Source organism: Oncorhynchus mykiss, chromosome 18, assembly GCF_013265735.2.
Source record: "Oncorhynchus mykiss isolate Arlee chromosome 18, USDA_OmykA_1.1, whole genome shotgun sequence".
Lineage (NCBI taxonomy): Eukaryota > Metazoa > Chordata > Actinopteri > Salmoniformes > Salmonidae > Oncorhynchus > Oncorhynchus mykiss.
In genome coordinates, this window is record NC_048582.1 from 36,161,715 (window position 1) to 36,187,175 (window position 25,461).

Here is a 25,461-nt window from a genome sequence, read left to right on the forward strand (position 1 = left end):
AGAACGTGTGTGGATAAACATTTAACCTATGGCTTTGCACTCTGTGGGATGTGTGAGCATGACTCTGCAGATTAGTGCAGTGTGTGTGTGTGTGTGTGTGTGTGTGTGTGTGTGTGTGTGTGTGTGTGTGTGTGTGTGTGTGTGTGTGTGTGTGTGTGTGTGCGTTTAACATCTGATTGATGGATTGTGTTTCCCTGAATCCAGCTTATCTCAGGCAGCATCCCAGCTCCTGTGCACCCCGTCCTATTTGCACCCTGCTTTAGTCTGCTCTACATTACCCTCAATAACACACACACACACATTCATACACACACACTTTGCACCCCACTCTACTCAGCTCTCTCTCTCACACACACACACACACACACACACACTTTGCACCCCACTCTACTCAGCTCACACACACAAACACACACACACACACACACACACACACACACACACACACACACACACACACACACACACACACACACACACACACACACACACACACACAAACACATACACACAGAGAAAGCTAAGCCCTTTATCCGACGGCTGCTGCTCTGGCAGTCACTGTATGGCTGTAATTTGCACAGGAATGCACACGAGGCAGAGGGGCACAGAACCATGCGGTTAGACGTCCTCCTGTATTAAAAAGACACACTCCGTCCGTATCTCTCTCTCTGTCTATACCTTGGTCCATTCTCTCCTTTAATCCTCTTCAACGTGAGACACTGTCCTGATTGAAGTGGGAGCTGTGAGATGAGGAATGGACTTTGTATGGTACTCGCAGAGCTGGCTCCTGAACCCAACCCTTGAGGAACAAGATCAGTGCTTTTAATTAAAACACGAAAGGGCTGATTACTGTCGATAATCCAACCTAGAGCGATATCCCTCAGCAGTCATTATACGGTTTACGTTTCCTCTCCCCTCACTGGGAATTTTCCCTTCCTACACTCTGGGGCCTTCAATCAGTCTATTGTGGAGGCTCTCTGCTGGTTTGGGAAGGTGATACTGCCCAATACTGTACTGTACACCCTGGCATCACACCAAGGTCATCAATGTCAGCCATCTTAAATTTAAGAAGCTTCTAAGTGGTTAGAATATGTATTTCATAGAGCAAGTCTCTCATCTTAAATACAGTAGCCTATTTATTCAATGCTTGTATAATTAATGGTAATTAAGACTGTATTTGAGAAGACATCTTTCAACTCTGCTCTTGAGCTCTATCTGTGCTTGAGGGTGTTAAGGTACAGTCATTGGACACACATCAATAATCTGATACGGTATCCTTACTTAATGAGTACTATAATTTGTCTTAATCTTTATGGACTTTGTGTAAGGAACGACACTGGTAGAGGAGAAGCAAGTACAGGGAGTTAACATTTAATTAGCAAAGGACATGGAAGAGGACAGGACAGTGGACATGAACACATAACAACATTAATGCTGACACATGGAACAAACGGGGGAGCAGACAGAAATAGGGAAGGCAAGGGGTCCAGGTGAGTCCAGTGAGCGCTAATGCGCGTCATGATGGTGACAGGTGTGCGTACTGAAGGGCAGCCTGGCGCACTCGAGCTCCAGAGAGGGAGAGCAGGAGCAGGTTTGACACTTTGGATATTTGTAATTTTGATATAGGAGCCATAAACACTACAGACACAAGAGAACCAGAATGATGTCTACATACCACGTGCAAATGCTTCAAATTAGAGCAGGCCTCAGTTATTCGGTATTCATATGTGGGAAACAGATCCTGATGTCCTGGGTCATAATTTAACAAGCTGAGATGAGCCTGATGATCATGGAAACCCTCATTTCCAAATTGGAATGCCTCAATTGGTCTTGCATATGCACACTGGAAGAGCAGCACATGAACTCATTCATCGCGGTGAACTAAACAGCACTCTTTTTTTGCAATTAAGAAGTTGTGGGCAGCCAAGTGAACTGACATGGCGTTTCTGTGTCAGAAGCTTACACAGAGGGCTTTGGAGAGATGAAAAAAAATACCTGTCACAAGGTTTACTATTACCCAACTCAGCCTCCCAGACTAGATACATTGAAATTTAAATCCATCCTGTAGCCGTATAACCCCAAATTTGAATGAATAATAGAAATAAAGTAATAGGCATTCTATTCTAGCTTCAGCTTCACTCAAGCCTGAAGGCAGAAGAAGCCTTTCATTTTTTCAATAAAACCATCTCTTATTCCCCTTGTCACTCAGAACAGCAATTTAGCACGGCAGGGCGCACAGGATGAGTAAGTATCTATTTCAGGCGCCTCTTGTATTTTGATACTTTAATTTAAATTAAGATAGCTCACAAAGCAGTATGTGCCGAGTAATGAATGTTAAAAGGATAGGAAACCTATCAAAAGGTGGTCCTCTCTTTGCAGAGCATTATAGTTTTTGTCTAGTCTATCATTAATGTAGCCTTAGGGGCTCACACAAGTTTGAATGTTGTTGTTTTTTATCCAAAGAGTGAGATTATGATGACACATGACACATTAGGGATGATCCAGCAAACGTTTATACAAATACAGTAAGCCACTGTACCAAAAAGTATAAAAAGACCAGAGGGTCCAAAGATAAATATTTATTGGTACTTTTGCTCGCAGAATGTCCACCAGGTGTCGCTTTCACACAGGTGAACTTGCAGTGGAGCTCGGCTCTACCGTAACATCATGAGTGGGGTCGTATTCAGACGAGTAACACCTATATTTGATGTACATATCTGCTGCTATAAGATAATGAGAAAGTATTTTTTGTCTTAGAGTTGGTGTTGTATTTATAGTCATGAATCTAATTCAGTACAACCAATGGTAGCAACAATAATACACCTTTTTAAAGCTGGAATCCTTAATTGAAACGATAACAAAGTGGTCACCTTGCCTGTGTTTTGATAGAAATCTGAGGGATGTGCCTGGTTAAATGGAACCACTCTCAAATTTAAAGCAAAAGCTATATACGCAAGGACTGACCATCCATGATATCAACATTTTAGTTTATGTCATGTTTTCAGGATATACCGTGTTAGTTACATTTACTTTGGTTACAAACATTGGAGTAAAACAAGCTTATATTTTGGGTTCTGATGGGGTACGATAGTTAAACTAAGCCCATGAGGCATTTTTCTAAGTTATATTCTTCAATAATCAATGTTTAATAGGTAGCTAGCAACTAAGGAGTATAGCTTTAATGAAACGCTCATACTTCATGCTTTACGGTTGAGATAATAATCGTGTATGGTCTCGCGATGTTTGACGGTTAAGCGCTCCTGCAGAAAAAGGACTTGACACACATGCCAACAAATAAGATAAATTAATACTAGCTAGCAACACAGGTAAGTTTAGGTCTTGCGTGTTTAGTCATTTGGACAATATCAATGGCGCCAAGGTTAACTTTTTGGTTTGTATAGCAAGAGGACAAATGCATACTAAAACAGTTTGAAAGAAAACTATCGTCTCGTTTGCTAACACAGCTAGCTAGCTAATTTTGTATTTTTTTAATTTTTATTTCGCCTTTGTTTAACCAGGTTGGCCAGTTGAGAACCATTTCTCATTTACGTCTGCGACCTGGCCAAGATAAAGGAAAGCAGTGCGACAAAAAAATCTAACAACAACAGAGTTACACATAAACACACGTACAGTCAATAACACAATAGAAAAACATCTATGTACAGTGTGTGCAAATGTAGAAGAGTAGGGAGGTAGACAATACATAGGCATAGAGGCGAAATAGTTACAATTTAGCATTAACAATGTTAGCTAGCTAACTTAATGTACAGTAGCAAGCAACGTTAGCTAGCCATCTAGCCACCCGTTTTTACGTTAAATTTGGCATAATCAGTTGGGGTGCAACGTTGCAGATATAATGCATAAAGCTCACATGTGGCTATTACTGTACTGGCAGGTTAAAGTGATGTAAGTGTTCATGCCTTCCAGTACTGTACAGTTCGTGTTATGAAGGTTTGCTACCCATGCATTATTGCGTAATTAAATTTGGCCTATGCCATTTTGGTACTCATGCATTGCATCATAATTCATTTTGGTTTATGATTAAACAAAATATGACGTCACGCTATTGACAGGGTATAAGGTCTGAAACAGGGTTTAAATGTGACCTTTTATTTATTTTTTTTACAATAAATTCTATTTTTTTGATGTAAATGGCATGTTATAGAAGGGTCCAGACCATTTTTCTTGTGATTTCAGTTGTTTTTGCAAAACTTAACCCCAAACAGCAAATCACTTCCTCATCCTCCTTGTGTGTAGTATGCCCCCCACAAAAAAATAAGTCCTTTTAGAAACGGCAAAGCTGTCAGTATAGTGATAGGGGAAACGTCTTGAGTTGCACAAAGGGAATATAACGTTGGGGATAAAGTTTGGAATGAAAACATTGCATGTGTACAACATCTAAAGACCTGCATCACTATACTGAGAGCCATGCCTTTTTGGAGTCGCTGTTAATTTTTTTCAGGGCCCCCATACTACACAATGAGGATGAGGAAGTGATTTACTGTTTGGGGTAAGTTTCTCAAAAGCAAGTGAAATCACTAAAACGGTGTCGGGACCCTTCTATGACATGCCATTTACATCAAAAACAGAGATTTAAGTTCATTCAACTTCAGTTGCAACTTGATAGTTATTATTAATCTAATATTCATGATTTACAGTTCACTAGAGCCTTAGCTTGTAGACGATTATGCCATGGACTTATGGTCACTAGTAATAAATTAGGAATGTGATGGGCCTCTTCCACCCCTAGCCAAGTCTGCATGGGGTAAGGACGAGGTAGAGGAGGCTGATCCCTACTCTGGTAATGTAAACTACTGGCCCTTTGCTATTTTCCCCATGTGCGAAATGGTGGTCGCCCTGCATGGAGTAGTTCCTGTATTGCAGACTACCTCCAGCACCATGGGGAGTAACAAAGACAAGGAGCAGACAGCAACTGTGGCTTCCCCCAGAGCGATAACCTTGTTAGCGTTGAAGAGACTGCCTCAAAGCCTGAAGGCTGCGATGCTTTCGCTGACACAAAGCCAAAGGTCTCAGCCTGGAAGAGGTTTCGCTGCTATCTGAGAAAGAAGATGAGATCCTCCTCAGAGCCCATATTGTGTGTGTGTGTATGCACACACAGGCTCCCGAGTGGCGCAGCGGTCTAAGGCACTGCATCTCAGTGCTAGAGGCGTCACTACAGACCCTGGTTAGATTCTGGGCTGTATCACAACCAGCTGTGATCGGGAGTCCCATAGGGCGGAACACAATTGGCCCAGCGTCGTCCGGGTTTGGCCAGGGTAGGTCGTCATTGTAAAATTAGAATTTGTTCTTAACTGACTTGCCTAGTTAAATAAAAATACATATATATAGCCACTTTAATTTTGTAAAAATAAATTAATGTTTCATGAATTTATTTAAGGGTTAAATATTAATGTATTTAACCCTTATTTTACCAGGTAAGTTGACTAAGAACGCGTTCTCATTTACAGCATTGACCTGGGGAATAGTTACAGGGAGAGGAGGGGGAATGAATGAGCCAATTGGAAGACAGGGATGATTAGGTGGCCATGATGGCATGAGGACCAGATTGGGAATTTAGCCAGGACACCAGGGCTTAACATCCCTACTCTTACGATAATTGCCATGGACACTTTAGTGACCACAGAGAGTCAGGACATCTGTTTTACTTTCCATTCGAAAGACAACAGCACCCTACACAGGGCAATGTCCCCAATCACTGTCCTGGGGCATTGGCATATTTTTTTTAGACCAGAGGAAAGAGTGCCTCCTACTGATTTTCCAACACCACTTTCAGCAGCGTCTGGTCTCCCATCCAGGACCAAACCTACTTAGCCTCAGAGGAAAGCCAGCAGAGGGATGCAGGGTGGTATGCTGCTGACCAATACAGGCATTCACATTTCCCTATGGGAAAATAAAGTATTAAACCATCAACACATATTATTGCGAATGTAACATCAAGAAATTAACCAGTCTGTTTCTCTTTCCCTGTCTCCCCTGCTTTCTCTTCCTCCATATTCCTCTATCCCCAACCCTTCCCTTTTCCATCCTTCCAATATCATACAACCAGGCATGCCAAGGTGTGCCAGTGTAGAATAGGCTGACCCCTCGCTGCACCTATAGGTCCTCTGCTGTCTCCATGACCACCCCTCCCATAGTGGCGTTCGCCGGGCAGCAGGCTCAGGCTGCCCGTGATGTCAACACGGCGTCGCTCTGTCGCATCGGCCAGGAGACGGTGCAGGATATCGTCTTACGCACCATGGAGATCTTCCAGCTGTTGAGGAACATGCAGGTAAGTGTTTCTTGTGACTTTTTTGTGTTGGGACGGGTATGAAGGCTGAACGAAGTTCGAAGTCTTGCCTTTTATTATGGATGGTGCTCGTCTGTCAACCACCTTTAATACACGCAAAGCATTGTTTGCATGTGCTCCTCTTCCCTTTTACACACACACACGCACACACACACACTCACACACGATTCAGCCTTATTTGACCCCAGACCGACAGCATTACATAAACTGACAGCACAACGTTGATTCATTGTCATGCATTTCCTCACAGTTATATCTAATAACAGTAACACAATATGACATGCATTGTCCCTCTGGTGTGAATGGATGGATATGGGCCTAAGAGCAGAAATCTGGGCCAACTAAGACTGCTTTTATTCTTGCCCAAGGAAGGCATGTCCCATGGTGCAATCCTGTCTCACGCTTGTTTTTAAACATGGAGGATGATATAATTGGTTGTGAAAAGGCCTTTATTTGATCATTAGATAGTCATACCTCTTCTAGACCTTCTGTTGACACGTTGGAAAGATCAGACTGTGCCCTTAAGATGGGTTCAGGAGAAGTTGTGTGTGTGTGTCCCAAATGGCACCCTATTCCCTATGTAGTTCACTACTTTTGACCAGGACTCATACTAGGACTCTCAAAAGTAGTGCACTATATAGGGAATAGGGTGCCATTTGGGACACAACAAGATGTTGTCTTTCTCGGTCTGTCTGTGTCTCAGAGAAGATCCTTCTGCAGCTCATTAAAACAACAACAGTGTAAGACAAAAGAAGAAGACCGCAAAGCAAGCCGTGCTGCCTCGCTGCAGAATGTACAAACAGCACTGTTGTGACTTGTTTCACAGATCACAGACTCTGTGTGGGGAAAGAAAGGTCACTCTGTTTACAGAGTGGTAGGCATGTATACAGGTATATGTATACACCCTACCTACCCTCATGCAGGGAATAGTTTCAGGCTGTACAGGATGTTTACTATCAGTTAAAAATGCCTAAAGCTAGTTAGCGTAAAGCTCAGGTGAAACAGTCCGGAGCTTTTCTAAGTCATACACACATCATGTAGTTATGTATATGGAATGCCATGTAACCGCACATTTAAATAAATACATGTAAAACCGTTTTTTTGTTGTCTACAATGCAATAATTCAGTCGTTATTTTACAAACCATCTACACTTCAGTTACCACCATAAACATTTGAGAAATTACACGCTGGCTATTAGTAGTCAAAGAGTAACTGATCAAGGAGGTACTAGTCGAGTAAACAGGAGGCCCTGAAATGACCCGTAGCTATTAGTACAATGTTATTACATTACTAGGAAAGAAGTGTGTTACATACTCTTCTATGTCATCTCCCCCAGCTGCCAAATGGAGTGACGTACCACCCCAGCACCCACCAAGACAGGCTGGGCAAACTGCAGGAGCACCTGCGTATGCTCTCTGTACTCTTCCGCAAGCTGCGCCTCGTCTACGACAAATGTAACGAAAACTGCACCGGTCTGGACCCCGTACCCCCAGAGGTGAGTAGCCACTGTGCCAGGACCACTCTGTGTATCACAATCAATATATAACCAGTTTGAGCCGGACATAGTGTACTTTACCACAGTTGACGCCATTTTGGCTCGGTGTACAAACCTACACAAACCACTAATGCAGATTTATGGACATTGTGGTTCTTGCCAGAGAGATTGTATTACAGTTTCCTCATACAAAATGTCTGAATGTAGTGAGGGGATCCACCGTGGCTGTGAAGAAAGTTCAGAGGAACCCCTGGTGCCTGCGGGATTCTTATCTCTCCCACTCTATCAGGTCTACCTCGGGACAGACACCCTATTTCCTATATAGTGCACTACTTTTGCGCAGGCCAGTAGTGCACTCTACAGGGAATATGTTTCCATTTGAGACGCAACACTCGGCTCAGCTCCACATTCAATTCAATGGCCGCTTTGTGTTTGTCCTGAGGGCCTCCTTAGTGGCTGTTATGGACACCCACCTCTAAATACCCACCACTTTATTTTACTGAGCTACTCGGTTGGCTACTGTTTTAGACCTCGTGCTGGGCGATTCCACTTTTTTATTGGTGGTTTCATTGTTGCAGTCTTTTCTCCTATTGATTTGGAGACAATTGGTTGTAAAATCAGTGTTTTAGAACTGACATTGCATGCACACGTTTAATTAGGTTTTCAAACATACAGTACCAGTCAAAAGTTTGGACACACCTACTCAAGGGTTTTTCTTTATATTTTATTATTTTCTACATTGTAGACTAATAGTGAAGACATCAAAACTGTGAAATAACACATGGAATCGTGTAGTAACCAAAAAAGTCTTAAACAAGTCTAAATATATTTTAGATTTAGATTCTTCAACGTAGCCACCCTTTGGCATTCTCTCAATCAGCTTCATAAGGAATGCTTTTCCAACAGTCTTGAAGGAGTTCCCACATATGCTGAGCACTTGTTGGCTGCTTTTCATTCACTCTGCGGTCCAACTCATCCCGAACCATCTCAATTGGGTTGAGGTCAGGTGATTGTGGAGGCCAGGTCATCTGATGTAGCACTCCATCATTCTCCTTCTTGTTCAAATAGCCCTTACACAGCCTGGAGGTGTGTTGGGTCATTGTGTTGTTGAAAAACAAATGTTAGTCCCACTAAGCGCAAACCAGATGGGATGGCGTATCGCTGCAGAATGCTGTGGTAGCCATGCTGGTTAAGTGTGCCTTGAATTCTAAATAAATCACAGTGTAATCAGCAAAGCACCCCCACACCATCCCATCTCCTCTTCCATGCTTCACGGTGGGAACTAGACATGCTGAACAGTGACAATTATGAGACAGCCTATAGGGAGGAGGTCAGAGACCTGGCCGTGTGGTGCCAGGATAATAACCTCTCCCTAAACGTGATCAAGACAAAGGAGATGATTGTGGACTACAGGAAAAGGAGGACCGAGCACGCCCCCATTCTCATCGACAGGGCTGTAGTGGAGCAGGTTGTGAGTTTAAAGTTCCATCACCAACAAACTATCATGGTCCAAACACACCAAGATAGTCGTGAAGAGGGCACGACACAGCCTAATCCCTCTCAGGAGACTGAAAAGATTTGGTATGGGTCCTCAGATCCTCAAAAGGTTCCACAGCTGCACCGTCGAGAGCATCCTGACTGGTTGAATCACTGACTGGTATGGCAACTGCTCGGCCTTCGACCGCAAGGCACTACAGAGTGTGTACGGCCCAGTACATCACTGGGGCCAAGCTTCCTGCCATCCAGGACCTCTATACCAGGTGGTGTCAGAGGAAGGCCCAAAAATGGTCAAAGACTCCAGCCACCCTAGTCATAGACTGTTCTCTGCTACAGCAAGGTACCGGAGTGCCAAGTCTAGGTCCAAAAGGCTTCTTAACAACTTCTACCCCCAAGCCATAAGACTCCTGAACAGCTCATCAAATGGCTAGCCAGACTATTTGCATTGTCCCCCCAACCTCTTTTACACGGCTGCTACTCTGTTTATTATCTATGCAATGTCACTTTACCCCTACCTAACCTGTGCCCCCGCTGTCACGTTCTGACCTTAGTTCCTTTGTTTTTGTCTTTGTTATAGTATGGTCAAGGCGTGAATTTGGGGTGGACAGTCTATGTTTGTTTTTCTATGTTGGTTTTTGAGTTCGGTCTAGTATGGTTCTCAATCAGAGGCAGCTGTCAATTGTTGTCCCTGATTGAGAATCATACTTAGGTAGCCTTTTTTCCACCTGGGTTTTGTGGGTGTTTATTTTCTGTCTAGTGTGTGTTGTCACCTTACAGAACTGTTTCGGTTTCATTGATTCACATTTGTTATTTTGTTCCAGTGTTCAGTTGTGTTTTTTGAATAAATCAATATGGACAATTACCAGGCTGCGTTTTGGTCCGATCCTTACTCCTCCTCAGACGAAGAGGAGGAAATCCGTTACACCCGCACATTGACTCTGTACCGGTACCCCCTGTTTTTAGCCTCGCTAGTGTTATTTTTCTGCTGCTCTCTAATTATTATTATTTATTTTTTATTTTTTAAATGAACACTTATTTTTTCTTAACTGCATTGTTGGTTAAGGGCTTGTAAAGTAAGCATTCACTGTAATATCTACTACACCTGTTGTATTCGGTGCATGTGACTAATACAATTTCATTTGATTTGAAAAGGAAAGCAATTCCACAAATGAACTTTTAACAAGGCACCCTGTTAATTGAAATGCATTCCAGGTGACTACCTCATCAAGCTGGTTGAGAGAATGCCAAGAGTGTGCAAAGCTGTCATCAAGGCAAAGGGCGGCTACTTTGAAGAATCTCAAATATAAAATATATTTTGATTTAACACTTTATTGGTTACTACATGATTCCATATGTGTTATTTCATAGTTTTGATGTCTTCACTATTATTCTACAATGTAGAAAAAAGTAAAAATAAAGAAAAACCCTTGAATGAGTAGTTGTCCAAACTTTTGACTGGTACTGTATACAGTACATTTGTTTTATGTATGGGCCATGGTGACGGAATTACGCTGAGACTCAGATTGTTCACTAAAATGTATACCAAACAAAAACCATAGATTTCAAAGTTTAACAAACCGTGCAACTCTATGCACAATGACTATTTTTAACAATTCCTACTGAACATTTTACAAACACACATTTACAGGAAGAACTGTGCAGATACAAAGTTTGTGAACAGAATGAAACTGAACATCTTCAAAGTTTTTTCAGTAAATGTTAATTTTTGATAATGTACAGTGTATTCATTGTGCATAGAGTGCTATAGTTTGTTAAACTTTGAAATGAATGGTTTTTGTTTGTCATACGTTTTGAAAGTCTCAGTATAATTCAGTTACTGTAGAATTGCCCTTATGGCATACTGGCTTGCTGTATTTCTCTCTCGGGGGAAAAGTTACACTTTTATTTGTAATTCTGGTCATATGTAAACCTCACTGTCCATTACACTCCACAGTTGTACCACTTCATTTAAAATGTTTACCTATCCCCCAGAGCAAACTACTTACTGTGCTGATCAACCAATACTTCACTGTAACAAGTTGTCTGGAGGGAGTTGATTTTTGCCCGCCGAACGCCGCCGTTTATCATCCCCTGAAACTCAAGTGGCTGACAAGCCTGCCGGCCGCAGTCCTGACAATCATGCTATTGGCTGGCCGCTGACCGGGCTTTCCCCAAACAGGAAGTGGAATCAATGACTAAGCCAGCGTGACCTCATCGCGTTCCTATTTAGCAGCAGGCCTGGTAATGAACAACTGGGGAAGGCTTCCCACATAAGCGGTTTTCTGTTTTTTCCCAGAGACTGGGGTTATGACTCACGCCCACAGTCACGGAGACAAACACACACTCTTTCTCTCTCGCCCTCTCTTTCTACCCCGCACATTTTCCCCCTTCTGGACTGCCAATAACAGCTCTTACCTTTAAATTCAATATGTGTTTGGCTCATAGCTGGTATTATAGAAGTAGAAAAAGGTTTTCCGCCCCTAACAATCACAGTTGGCCTAATATAATATCCAGCATGTCTTCTGTCTTCTCTCCAACACAAGTCAGACAGCTTAGGGTTTGGCATCGGTCTCTCTGACTGACTAGAGAGAACTGCCAGAGCTGTCTCTTGTTTTTCTCATGTGATTCTCTCTCTGTCTGTCTTCTGGCCTGGCCCTATCCAGCCCTGCAGTAATGCTTTGGTCACAGCCTGCTTTAATCATTGTCTACACTGGCCTCTGCCAGTTGCTAAACCTCAGGTCATTGACTGCAATGAAATGTGATCAACTAATAGGTTATTTAGAATGTTGAATAGCACTCAGCCTCAGATTTGTGTTGGACTTCACTGTGTTTTCACGCCTGCTAAGGCTTTTGGTTGGCTCTTGTACCTAATCTTTATGTATTTATTTATTTTGTTATTTATGAGTTATGAGAAGGATGCTGTAGCCGTTAATGTTGTTTATTTTCTCAAATCATTACCTCGTTCCTACATAACCGTTTAAGTAATCTCACCTTACACAGCCATGTATGATAATAGGAACCCAGTAGACGACAAGTGTTAACGCTAGTATAATGGTACCATTTAAGATAAGCCCGTTGATCTTGATGCAGTGCAATAGAGAACAATGTGTTCCATACAGCACTGCTTATTATCCTGCAGACCAGCAGATGTCAGTGTGATTTAAAGCAGAGTAGTCGGTGTAGTGTCAGCCAGACAACGTCAAGCACAGAGAGCGCTTAAAAAGGAAATAAGCACTTGGGTATGGACTGTGGAGAAGTCCTGATTCTGAATTGGTGGTGGTGGTATAGAACTGTTTGTAGATTAGATTATATTTAAAGTGTTTTTGTGATCTACACAAAATCCCTATTTTCTGCTCATGCAGTTCTAATTCAGTATAACGGGAGGGAATGACATAGAAATCTCTTTTATACAAGCTTAGTAGGGAGAGTTTGTGCTCACGCAAGCAGTATAGATAGACCTATTGTAATGGAGGACTTGGTGGACTATATATTCTTAGGTTTTCATATTGCCTAATGCAGGGTTTCCCAAACTCTGTCCTCTAGACCATCAGGGGTGCACTTTTAGTTTTTTTTTACCCAAGCAGGACACAGCTGATTCAAATAATCAACAAATCATCAAGCTTTGATCATTTGAACCAGCTGTGTGGTGTTAAGGCAAAAACCCAAAACGTGCACCCCTTGGGGTCCCAAGGACCGAGTTTGGGAAACGCTGGCGTAAGGTGTTCGCTTCCAAGTGTTGAACTACAGCTCTGTTATGATTAACTACTATGTATTGGTATGATAACGACTGTTTCTTTACAGCATTTCATACACCTATACATAGAGTATGGAGACTTTAGAGAAGGGAGTGAGTCTATATTTGTCACGTTTGTATTTCTTTGTTTGATGAGATATATAAGCCAATTAATGTTTTTTTTCCCCTCCTTTTTTAAATTGATCTTTATTTAACCAGGCGACTCCCATTGAAAGGGTCATCTCTTTTACAAGGGAGTCATATGTATTTTCCTATTGCAAACCAAAGCACCAAACTACTTATCAATTTACCATCCCCTCATTGAACGCCTGTGGTCATTGTATTTGTTTATATCCACCACCTCTCCCCCACACAGCAACTCATCCCCTACGTGGAGGACGACAGCTCCAAACACGATGAACGCTTGGCCAGCCAGGCCCGCCCGGCAACAGAGGAGAGGAGAGAAATCCTGGAGGTTAACAAGGTGAGCTGCCCACTGGGGATTTATAGATATAAATGTACAGTATGCTGGGCTTTAGAGAGCACAGCCCTTTATATAAAAAGTAACCCAAATAGGGATTCCAGGAGGAGAGAGGCCAAAAGAGAGAGAGAACAGATGCTACAAAGAGAAAAAAAGATCTATGACAAAATATATTGTGAAGACATAAGCTACATATTGTACACAATACTCCCAGTACTCTTGTGTACTGTATCTTACTTAAAGTATTAATAGCCTGTCTATGACTGTTGAAAAACGTTTTTGGTAAAAACACAACATGCATTATTTGGTAGCGTTGCAGCTTTTATTAGCCCCTGGTCATTGTGTGTGTGTATGTATGTATGTATGTGTGTGTGTGTGTGTTCCTCTGTGCATGCTTGCCTGTCTGAGTGTGCTGAATCATAATGGAGTTCACAGAAGTCACAGATGAGTATTGGTTATTTTTAAGAGCTCTATCTCCCTCACTGCTCTTAAAGGTAACCACTACAGTAAAACATGGGCTGAACACTGAGCTTAACTAAACTTAGGTGCATGCCAAACAAATGGTGTATCCGCTGCATGCACACAAACCATAAGCATCAATATCAGCATTCTAGCTGACCTATATTGCTATGAAACATACCACCACTGAAAGGAGAGTAGCCACGCACATCCAAACATAACAGGCCCAAGACACATTGAACGCAGAGTAACTACGAACGTCCAAACGTAGCCTAGGAGCTGGACAAAAATATAGCAATGAAAACAATAAAAATACTCATTTTAAATGTGGGAGCACTGAGCACTGCAGCAGCCATCCCCTCCACTTCACGCTGCTCCACTTGGAGCCCAAATTCCCAGCTGCATATTAAAGCTACGATGAGGAGAACATATTTTGGGGAGTTAAAGGGGTTACCTCATCAGGAGGGGAGTGATGTGGCAGAATGCGGAAAGCAGATGTTTAGGAGGCCCGGCTGCATCTGCTGCAGCGAACCGAGCCAGATAGATCGAGCCAGGTTAACATGTAACCGGATGGGATAAATGGGAAGATTTTAGTGTGAAAACATGCCACATATTGAACCAAATACCAGATTCCACAGGACGAGAGAGAAAAGAGGGAGAAGAGAAGCTACAGAGAAAGAGGAAAAATGGATGGATTACTGGACCGGATGGATAAAGGAGATTTTAGTGTGAAGACATATTGAGACATAGGATTCCAGTCATTCCAGAGGAGGAGAGATGGAGGGAAAAGAGGGAACACTGAGAGAGAGAAAAAAAGAGCGAGAAGACAGATGACCGGATGAACCGATATGTAGACAAAGGGAAGATGTCAGAGGGAAGTTCTGCATATCGAGCCAGAGAAGATTCTCCAGTAGAAGAGAGAGAGAAAAAGAAGAGACACTTGAAGGAAAGAGAGAAGACCGATAGATGGAGGTCTACAACAGACAGATAGACTGATAGATAGATATGTAGACAGTTGGAATGATACTGGCTTCTAAAAGAGAGCAAAGACTGATGGAATTCCTCTAGAAGACAAATACAATGACATATACTGCACTGTAAATCAATGACAAACACAATATAAGATTATAAAAAGAAAATAGATTGATGTCGAACTGAATTGATAGATATGTCCCCAGAAGGGAAAGTAAAACAAAAGGGTAATTGACACCTGTATACAGTAATATCCCTATAGAACAAACAGATGTGAAGGCAAACAACTATAGCCTGGTCCCAGATCTGTTTATGCTGCCTTGACAACTCGTATGGCCAAACAGATGTAGGACCAGGCTAGCCCTGTCGTTTGTCTTTTGCTCCAACCCAGCAGGAAAGGTAGGTAAAGAGTAGAGTATGCTAGGTTAAAGGAGGTTCACTGGAGGAGCTCCAAGATAAATGACTCCTCCATGGTAATGTCTTGCTGCTTTATGGGCCGCCCTGTGTGTGAGTGATAGCCTGTTCTCGTTATCTGTCGATTTGGGTAATTGCTGTTTGTCGGAGGCGCGTTGACTGATGGTGATGCAATCTGTCGAGGGAGGGAGAGAAGAAGGGAGAGAGAGATGGTGTGCATGCAGCCGATAGTGTGTGCTTTGGTGTAAGTATGAGTGAAATATGTGTGTGTGAGTTCATTTGAGCATGTAACCTCTGTATGAGCAAGTATGGTGTTTGCATAAATGTTTAAGATGCATCAGCTATAATTTATTGCCACCTAATGGTCTGAGATTGCTCTGAGCTGCAGACCAATTGTGCATATCAATTTCCCTTTCCTCACTTTCTCCTCTGCTCTAACGAGAAACACAAACTCTGAAGCGCCCAAGTGACCCCAAATTAGAGCCTTAATGAATGCCTCGCATTAGTGGTCACACACCAATTAATGGGAGGAAACAATGAATATGACAAACCGACAACCTGATTCCCTTTTATCGAATTGAAATTCCGAAGATGTTTTGCTGATAAGCATTTTCGTCCCATCTGTGTCGCCTTTTACGTCCAAGAAGGACTGACTGTGTTTTCTGCAGAACGCATGATGATGATGATGATTCACTGGGCTCTCAAGAGTATTTGATAATCATTCCATCTGGGATATGAAGCTTCTGCATTGTCATCTCCCCATCACTCTTTCTCTTCCCTACTTCACCCTCCTTCCTTTCCTCCATCCTTCCTTCTCTTCTTACCCTCTTGGGTCTTAACTGATGACCAGCTCCTTCGGGAGTGTCACAGGCAGTACCTTCCCCGTGATACCGGAGGGGACCTGGGACCATCCCGAGTGCTTCTCCGTTGCAGCCCTGCCATCAACACTCGGCCAGCGTTTGATTTAATACCAGCCTAAGTGAGAATAAATTCCTGTCATAGCCCATTAAGGAGGCCTTGGAGAGATCTGGCCTGTTATTAATTCTCCACAGCTCCTCTCTTCCTCTCTCCGTCTCTCCTCTCTCTCCTCCCCCTCCCCTCATTCCCTCCCTCGCACACACTCCCTTGCTTTTTTAATATCCTGTTAATTACCGCGTCTGTCCTCTTTATTCAAATGAAAAAGTGAGAAATTAAAAGCAAAGGCAGTTTGTAATTTCAAATCGGGGAAATGTGGGGGGGGGGGGCTCTCCAATGGCGGTGCAGTCGTGGATAATGAATTGCAGTGACATTGGCCGGTTAGCAGTGTTCTCTGAAGAGCAGGCCGGGGTCTGTGGAGGCCTAATGATAAACAAACAGAGACCCAGATGATAATGAGACTCACTCGGAGAGAGGGATACGGATGGCTTTATGTAGCGCTCTCTCTCTTCCTCCCTCAACTACTCCCTCTCTTTCCCCCCCTCTGCCTCTTTCTCCCCCTCTGCCTCTTTCTCTCTCCCCCTCCCTCTCTCTTTCTCCCCCTCCCTCTCTCTCTCCCCCTCCCTCTCTCTCTCTCCCCCTCCCTTTCTCCCTACACACTCCAGCATTAGCAGGCTGTTCACAGGAGGCGCACAAACCTCCATGTTATTATCAGGCTCATATGTAGCCCATTAGACCAGTGTGTTGGCCAGGAGCTTTTTAATTGGTGAGCAGGAGGTCAGAGGGGAAATGCAGCACAACTCATGTTGTTGGAAGATCAGGGGGCTGTTTTTAGAATGAGAACGTATTTCGAGTGAATTCTCTGATATATTTTCTATTTTGTTAAACCGTTTAAGGAATATGTAACCATTTAGACTAGAGTGTTTTTACATTTTCAAAATGTTTTTTTAAATTCTCAAAATGGATTTGTTAACTACATCAAGGCATCTTACTGGCTTGAAAGAGGAAGGATTAGGTGTACAGCAGTATGTCTATTGTGACCATGGTGACGCCACCAGGTTGACGGGTTCACTGTGAATCCTACCTGTTTAGAAATGGATCCCATGAACTTGAGATATGTTGGTGTGTAGGGCTGTTACGGTGACTGTATTACCACCACACCGGTGGTCACAAGTCATGACCGCAGTCAAATTCCATGTGACCGTTTAGTCAAGTTATCTAGTCTTTTCCGAGCTTTTTTTTTTTTGGGTAACCTTTTATTTAACTAGGCAAGTCAGTTAAGAACACATTTTTATTTACCATGACGGCCTACTCCGGCCAAACCCTAACCCGGACGACACTGGGCCAATTTTGCACCACCCTATGGGACTCTCACGGCTGGTTGTGATACAGCCCAGGGTCGAACCAGGGTCTGTAGGGATGCCTCTAGCACTGAGATGCAGTGCCTTGCGCCACTCGGGAGCCCCCAAACACACTAATTAAACACTTAATTAGAGCCCATGAGTTCATGTTGCGCAACATTTCTATAGGCTATGCAATTGTGTGAGAAAAAAAAGAGTTTTGATGGTCTCAATTAAAAAGTTGATTCCATCAGCTTTCTATAGGCTAGACCTACTATATTTATTTATCAACCTTCCTAACACTAAGCACATTGCTTGTCTTTACAACAACAATAGCCTACCGGGCTGGCATGAAAATGACTTGAGGCTGTAATTGCTGCCAAAGGTGCTTCAACAAAGTACTGAGTAAAGGTTCTGACCATTTCTAAACCTGTTTTTTTGTCATTATGGGGTATAGTGATGATTGATGAGTGAAAAAATGGTTTTAATCCATTTTAGAATAAGGCTGTAACGTAACAACAACGTAACAAAGTCAAGGGGTCTGAGTACTTTCCGAATGCACTGTATATTATTTAGAATATTTAAAGGCAAGATTTAAATAAGAATAGTCTGATGGGTGACAATATTAGCCTATCACTTGTGAATTATATATCATCACTTGTGAATTATGTATCGTCACTTGTGAATTATGTATCATCACTTGTGAATACAGTAAGGCATGAAAGAGAGCATGCCTTTTGTTGTTGACTTTAAAAAAAATCATAGTTGCACACCCATGTAGCCCATAGGCCAACATGTTTTGATAAGGTTTATATCACTACTAAAGTGGCCAAATAACTTCTTAAAATGAAGCACATTAATCCGCTTTACAAGGGGTGTAGAGCCTAACTGGCATACATAAGCAACGCGTGAGCTTCAAGTTTCAGGAAGATAATTTTCACCATAAAAATGCACCAATTGCATTTGCAGTCACTTTTGATAATGGTGTTTTCCCACTAATGGCATTTTGGAACATTCGCGCTTATAGCCTACTGCCGTGAGCACATTGCTGCGCTTATAATATGAAGAAATAGCCTAATATTTTATCAACATTCCGATCTGTTAAATTCAGCCTCATTGCTTTTAAAAGGTTTTTTGATGCTAGTGGTTGTATTAATTTGGAATCTATTGCATCCCACAATTGTCCCAGACTATGTTTGGAATATTTATTTCTCACACAGAAGGACAAGTTGACCAGTAGAATAAGTCGACATAAACTAGTGCTTTTGCTGTTTGTTAGGCCTACTCATCTTGTTGGCTGATGAAAAGTACATTTGGACAGTTCTTCCAATATGTGCCTCTGAATTCAATTTTAAAGGTATAAGCGCAGTTGTGTCCCCGATGTGTCTCTTTATTTGTAGCCTGTGAGGACCTGAGATGCTGTGAGAAGGACCCGGTCACCTGACGGGCATTGGCTAATAAGAATTATGTTTTTCTGAGAGAGCCATGAGAGTGGGGAATTATAATTATTATATTCAGCCCAAGAGCACAACGGCGACTGACCAGGGGGCATTACGGCCACACAAATGCCGCTGGGAAATTCGAGTCATTATCAAGTGCTTGTCAAATTGTGAGAGACTGATGAAGTGTGTGCAGACTGTGCAAATTAACAATGCAGAGCTTATACCTTTAAAATAAAATGAGAATTTCTAAGTAAATATTTTCTGCAAATTAAAAAAATAAAAAATGTACCCCCTTTTTCTCCCCAATTGTTGTACTATCTTGTCTCATCGCTACTCCCGTACGGGCTCAGGAGAGACGAAGGTTGAAAGTCATGCGTCCTCCGATACACAACCCAACCAGCCGCACTGCTTCTTAACACAGCGCGCATCCAACCCGCAAGCCAGCCGCACCAATGTGTCGGAGGCTACACCGTGCACCTGGCAACCTTGGTTAGCGCGCACTGCCCCCGGCCCGCCACAGGAGTCGCTGGTGCGCGATGAGACAAGGACATCCCTACCGACCAAGCCCTCCCTAACCCGGACGACGCTAGGCCAATTGTGCGTCGCCCCACGGACCTCCCGGTCGCGGCCGGTTACGACAGAGCCTGGGCGCGAACCCAGGGACTCTGATGGCACAGCTGGCGCTGCAGTACAGCGCCCTTAACCACTGCGCCACCCGGGAGGCTTTTTTCTGCTAAATTAACTAGTGTAGCCCACAGCCATATGTCATAGCCAGATCAGGACTATGATCAGGGCTAACATAAAGATAACCCAGAGTATGCTATTCTGTTCTTCTAAAATAGACCACATTTTCTTCATATCATGTTTCTTTAGACCTGTCCTAACATAAATATTGGATTTATTGTGATGGTGTAGGCTATATTAAAGGGATTTATTAGACTATTTAAAATGTAGATGTTCCAAAGGTCTGCATCAGTGGCTTGTAGGCTGTGTGTGGAAGCCAGGAGATGCTAAATGTGTTTATGTTAATTAACGGTCCATTACCGTGAGACTAGCAGTTATTTGCTTGACAATCACCGGCTGACAAAATTTCATGACCGTTTACAGCCCTATTGGTGTGAAGAGTAAATCAGGCCGACGACTGGAATCTGCTGCACCAACAAAACAAGTGACACTTTGCCACTCTCCCCAAACACCAAACCTTGTTCTTGCTCCCCTCGTGTAAAAAGAGCAAAAATAACATCTCCAATCGGTGGAGACTTTAGTGGAATTACACCACCTTTCATCTTCCCAGATATCTGCCTGCCTCATTTTCTCTCCACGGTTGCATATGAGATCTGGGCTGGACCCATATGCTCTAATCCCCTGACAGCTGAGGCAGAGATGAAAGAGCCCGGCTCGTTGGCCCTGAGATAGAGAGGGAGGCATCACCGAGCAAATGCAGTCTAAAGCCCCCTATACCTCACACTACACCCGAGTTCTCCATGCTAACCTTCTCTACTGCACCCTTTCTCTCTAAACTACCCCTCCACCATTACACCCTATATACTCTCTCCCAAGTTAACCATCCTCACACCCTCACTCTCCAAGCTGCCCCTCCACTACACCCAACACCCTCTCTCTCCAAGTTACCCTTCCAAAACACCTTACACTTTCTCTTTACAAGCTACCCCACCACCTCCCACCCTCTCACTCACTCTCTCCAAGTTAACCCTCCACTACCTGCTCACCCTTCAAGAGACCCTTCCAGTATGGACATCATCTCACTCCTTGCAATCCAAACCCATTGTCCGACACACTGTCCTATTCATTCACACTCTTTGACTGTATGGCACCAGGCTCAGACAAATATTGATGGTCCGTAACGTTAGCACAAAGAAAACTGTGCAGATATATCTTCTTTTGCTACTCCGACTCTGCCGTAAGAGAGTTACTCCAGATGGGCAAATGTATCTCCTTTAAGCATATTGTGTCCCCACTGAGTTCTGAAAACTATGAACTCTCTCTGCTCTTCTCCTAATATCATCTGAAGAGATTATAGGGAAAACTATTAAGTTATTGGGTTTATCAAACTTCCATGAGATTGCATGATAATCCTGATGATTTGAAGGCATCATTACAAGTCTTCCCTTCCCTCACCTCGTCTGCTTCCTCATGTCTCCATTGTCCCTTTTATCTATACTGAACAAAAATATAAAAGCAACATGTAAAATGTTGGTCCCATGTTTCATGAGCTGAAATAAAAGAAATGTTCCATATGCACAAAAAGCTTATTTCTCTCAAATGTGCACAAATTTGTTTACATCCGTGTTAGTGAGAACACCTTGTACTGGGGACAATAAAAGGCCACTCTAAAATGTGCAGTTTTGTCACACAACACAATGTCATAGATGTCTCAAGTTTTGAGGGAGCGTGCAATTGGCATGCTGACAGCCGGAATGTCCACCAGAGCTGTTGGCAGAGAATTTGTTAATTTCTCTACCATCAGCCGCCTCAAACTTCATTTTAGAGAATTTGGCAGTACGTCCAACTGGCCTCACAATCACAGACCATGTGTAATCACGCTAGCCCAGGTCCTCCACATCTGGCTTCTTCACCTGCGGGATCATCTGAGACCAGCTACCTGGACAGCTGATGAAACTGAGTCTTTCTGTCTGTAATAAAGCCCTTTTGTGGGGAAAACAAATGCTGATTGGCTGAGCCTGGCTCCCCAGTGGTTCCCACTGTCGTGACTTGACTTAAACATTAATCTGAAGACGGTTATTTATCTAATTACCTAACTATGTTTAATTATTACCCAATTCAATGAATCATGTAACAATTAACTCATTAGGATCTGGGGCACCACGAGAGAGTTTCTTTAAAGAGTTACCATCTCCCGAATTAAATTTATCACATCCATAAACAGTCAACTTATTAATCAGAACCTCATATCATATCCTCATTCGGAACTGTCATAACCTCCTTGCATCTGCAAAAAAAAACAGCCTTACTTATGATTCAGTACTACACAAATTGTTTTACTTATTTATTTACTAGCTAATTAAATTGGAACACAGGATAAACATACACACTTGCATTTGTTATTGACTGGGGACTTAATATGCTGAAAACAGGTCCCTAGAGAAATGACAACAACATGGCTGCTTATTAAATAAGAGACAGAGAGGGAGAGAGAGGGACAGAGACACTTAATATTGGTACATTCAGATTTTTTTTGCTGATTGTCTGAAATGGTTCCGCCAAGTCTTCTACGGTTGTCCTTCTCTGTAGTTGTCCGGTATCTGGTGACTTGTCGAGTAGTCCTGAACAGAACTACACAGGTGACTTTCCTTCCATTCACTCTTGAAGATGCTTCTTTGAAGATAGGCTAACCAGCCGTTTTGATCGTTTGAGTAGAGTAACAGGATGGTCCTACTTAAATTAGCTTTCGAAGATACTTTACTTAGGACAGCTAATCAGCCATACCAGTGATTGTCCGGGAGGTGAGTTTCTCATCTCTACCTCGTGTTTAGATTCAAAGCTCAAACCACTTTAAATGTGCAGCTGCAGCTTCACTTCTTTCTAGTCTTATAAGTTAATTTCTTAACCCATCATTTATTCAGTTTGTTCGAAAGGGGCAGTTCCGTCAGGCTGACACGCTCTCTGACCTCACTTCAGGGCGGTGACTACTCACGGTGCAAAGTTATGTAAAACAATGATCTTTTATAGCTCCTCAAATTACATCCCACTCATCATTTTTCAAATTGCATTCACAACACATAGTATGGACACTTCATACATGTAGTGGGTATACTTTCCAAGTTACTGTATTTCCTTTATAACGTTTTTATTGACATTATAAAATCAGAAACAAAATGATATTAGTGTTTTATAGATCGCCTCTGGTCATTCCCCATGGTCAATATTAGAAATATTGTTCCAGTATTTGCTTTTGAACGTGTTAAGCGTTTCGGCGGGAAAAGTCTATTTGCAACAAAGAACATTCCTTTTGGGGAATCTTGGGGAGGGAGACCTGAATCTTCTCCCCTTGATTTATAACAGGATGTGAGTTATTAATCCTCACAAGTTCTTTCCTCCCCCCTCTGCGGGTGAGAGGGGGTCTGATTGAAGTTATTCATTGCAAACCTGATCTATTTGGATCCTCGTGGACAGTCGTGAAATCCATAGATTAGTGTCTAATGAGTTTATTTCAATTGACTGATTTCCTTACATAAACTGTAATTTAATAAAATTGTTGAATGTTGTGTTTATTTTTGTTCAGTATACTTTCTAAACTGCCTGGTCACTGGGCAGAAGCTTTTATTTCAGGGAACTTGTTGTGAACCCACAACTTTGGGGTTACACCTAGTTTCCTAGCACAATTCTCCAACCAATTGCGCCCTCTGAACCCTACATACAAGCTAATCCTCTCAAAGACCCCAATTGCAACAGGACAGGTTTCTTTTTGTGCTTCTAATTTAATTCTTGCTTATCAATTCCCATGTCACCACGCCCCCATGCCAAAGCCAACACTACCCTCATCAGCATACTCTAGCTTTAAATCCTAAACGGCGCTTTCAAGATGGGATGAACTTTTCAACTCTGGGATTACACATTTACTGTACTGAAAACTTGTGCCTCCTTGACTGTAAAGCAACTTACATGCGAGAGGGGATCCCCTGGTGTTAAAGCTAATGTTTAGTGTTTGCCAAAGGACGCATTCATCGTCCAAGTGCTTTAGGTCAGACGAAATAGGCCTACTCACCTCTGTTATGTGGTGCACACGTTATCCAGCACAAAACGGTTCTACAATGAATATTGAATACATTGAACACCTTCCTAATATTGAGTTGCACCCCCCCCCCCCCCTTTTCCCTTAGAACAACCTACATTTTTCGGGGGATAGACACAAGGTGTCTAAAGCGATCATGTTGACTCCAATTCTTCCCACAGTTGTGTCAAGTTCACTGGATGTCCTTTGGGTGGTGGACCATTCTTGATACACGCAGGAAACATTTGAGCGTGAAAAACTCAGCAGTTCTGCAGTTCTTGACACAAACCGGTGTGCCTGTCACCTCGTTCAAAGGCACTTAAATATTTTGTATTACCCATTCACGCTTTGAATGGCACACATACACAATCCATGTCTCAATTGCCTCAAAGCTTAAAAATCCTTCTTTAACCTGTCTCCTCACCTTCATCTACACTGATTGAAGTGGATTTAACAAGTGACATCAATAACGGATCATAGCTTTCACCTGGATTCACCTGATCAGTCTATGTCATGGAAAGAGTTCTTAATGTTTTATATACTCATTGTTTGGCCCAACCATTGGTTTTAAAGAGAGGGTGTGAAATGGCAGTTTAGCCTCTGTGCCCCTTTATATATAATCACTGTGAACAAAATCCCAAAGCAGAGCCCAATCAACTCCGTTACCTGGCAGCAAGTCAAGTGCTGAAGAGGGCTGGGCAGGGAGAAGATGGAAAAAAAGCACCAGCAGCACTGCTACTTGTAAAGCAGCAGAATCAATGGGAACTGTTCTGCAACAGTTGGCTGCACTGCAAGCTTTCCAGCTCAGTGCTGAGGACATATTGAAAGGCGGGGTGTATGCAGAGGATGACAACATGTCTATTGTATTTCTGCCAGTGAGCGGTGGAAGGCTTTATCTCCCTCACCAAACTTTGGGCCTTTGTTCTCCTGGGAGGCCCATGTCAACTAGTTGGGCAGTTAAATTCTCCCTTTAAAAAAGCCATAAAGTTTATAAAGTCAATTAAGGCTATTAAAGCAATGTCAGACAAATTAAGGTTGCTTCGCCGAGCTCCCCAAAGGCCGCTGTCAACTGCAAAGCCCACTTAGCATCAGAAGGCTCCTCAAGCAGGTTGCAGTGCTGGCTTATCACCTCAGTTCAGTTAGCACTGTGCTTACTGAGGAGGGAACTTGCCCGGTGACCAACCCGAACAATAGACTTCTACAAAAAAATCCACCAGCCACTATGGTGGCACTAGATAGTCTGCACTCGTCATATAACATAGTATACAGATATGCTACATGATGCATGCCATTGAGAGAGTGCCTTTTCTTGACCAACCCCTCTCTTGACGAGGGCATGCCCACCATAACAGAACACCAAATACAGTGCATTCGGGAAGTATTCAGACCCCTTCCCCCTTTCCACATTTTGTTACATTGCAATCTCATTCTAAAATGGATTAAATACAAAATGTTCCTCATCAATCTACACAAAATACCCCACAATGACAAAGCAAACATTTTTTGGGGGAAATGTTTGCAAATGTATAAAAAATAAAACAAATACCTTATGTACATAAGGATTCAGACCCTTTGCTATGAGACTTGAAATTGAGCTCAGGTGCATCCTGTTTCCATTGATCATCCTTGAGATATTTCTACAACTTGATTGG

At 42.7% G+C, this 25,461-nt stretch overlaps 1 protein-coding gene across 2 annotated transcripts in view; it reads left to right on the top strand.

Annotated features, from left to right (window-relative positions):
• Positions 1 to 3,201: 3,201 nt before the first annotated feature.
• med30 (mediator complex subunit 30) overlaps positions 3,202 to 25,461 on the top strand; it is a 28,935-nt gene continuing 6,675 nt past the window's right edge. Inside the window, exons 1-5 of one of the 2 annotated variants that reach the window (XM_021571814.2) lie at positions 3,259 to 3,326; positions 5,795 to 5,866; positions 6,068 to 6,289; positions 7,645 to 7,803; positions 13,410 to 13,517. In XM_021571814.2, the coding sequence (XP_021427489.1) occupies positions 6,137 to 6,289; positions 7,645 to 7,803; positions 13,410 to 13,517 (420 nt within the window). In that variant the 5' untranslated portion in view covers positions 3,259 to 3,326; positions 5,795 to 5,866; positions 6,068 to 6,136. Of the gene's footprint in view, positions 3,327 to 5,794; positions 5,867 to 6,067; positions 6,290 to 7,644; positions 7,804 to 13,409; positions 13,518 to 25,461 lie in introns of both variants that reach the window. The other variant, XM_021571813.2, reaches the window with a different exon arrangement.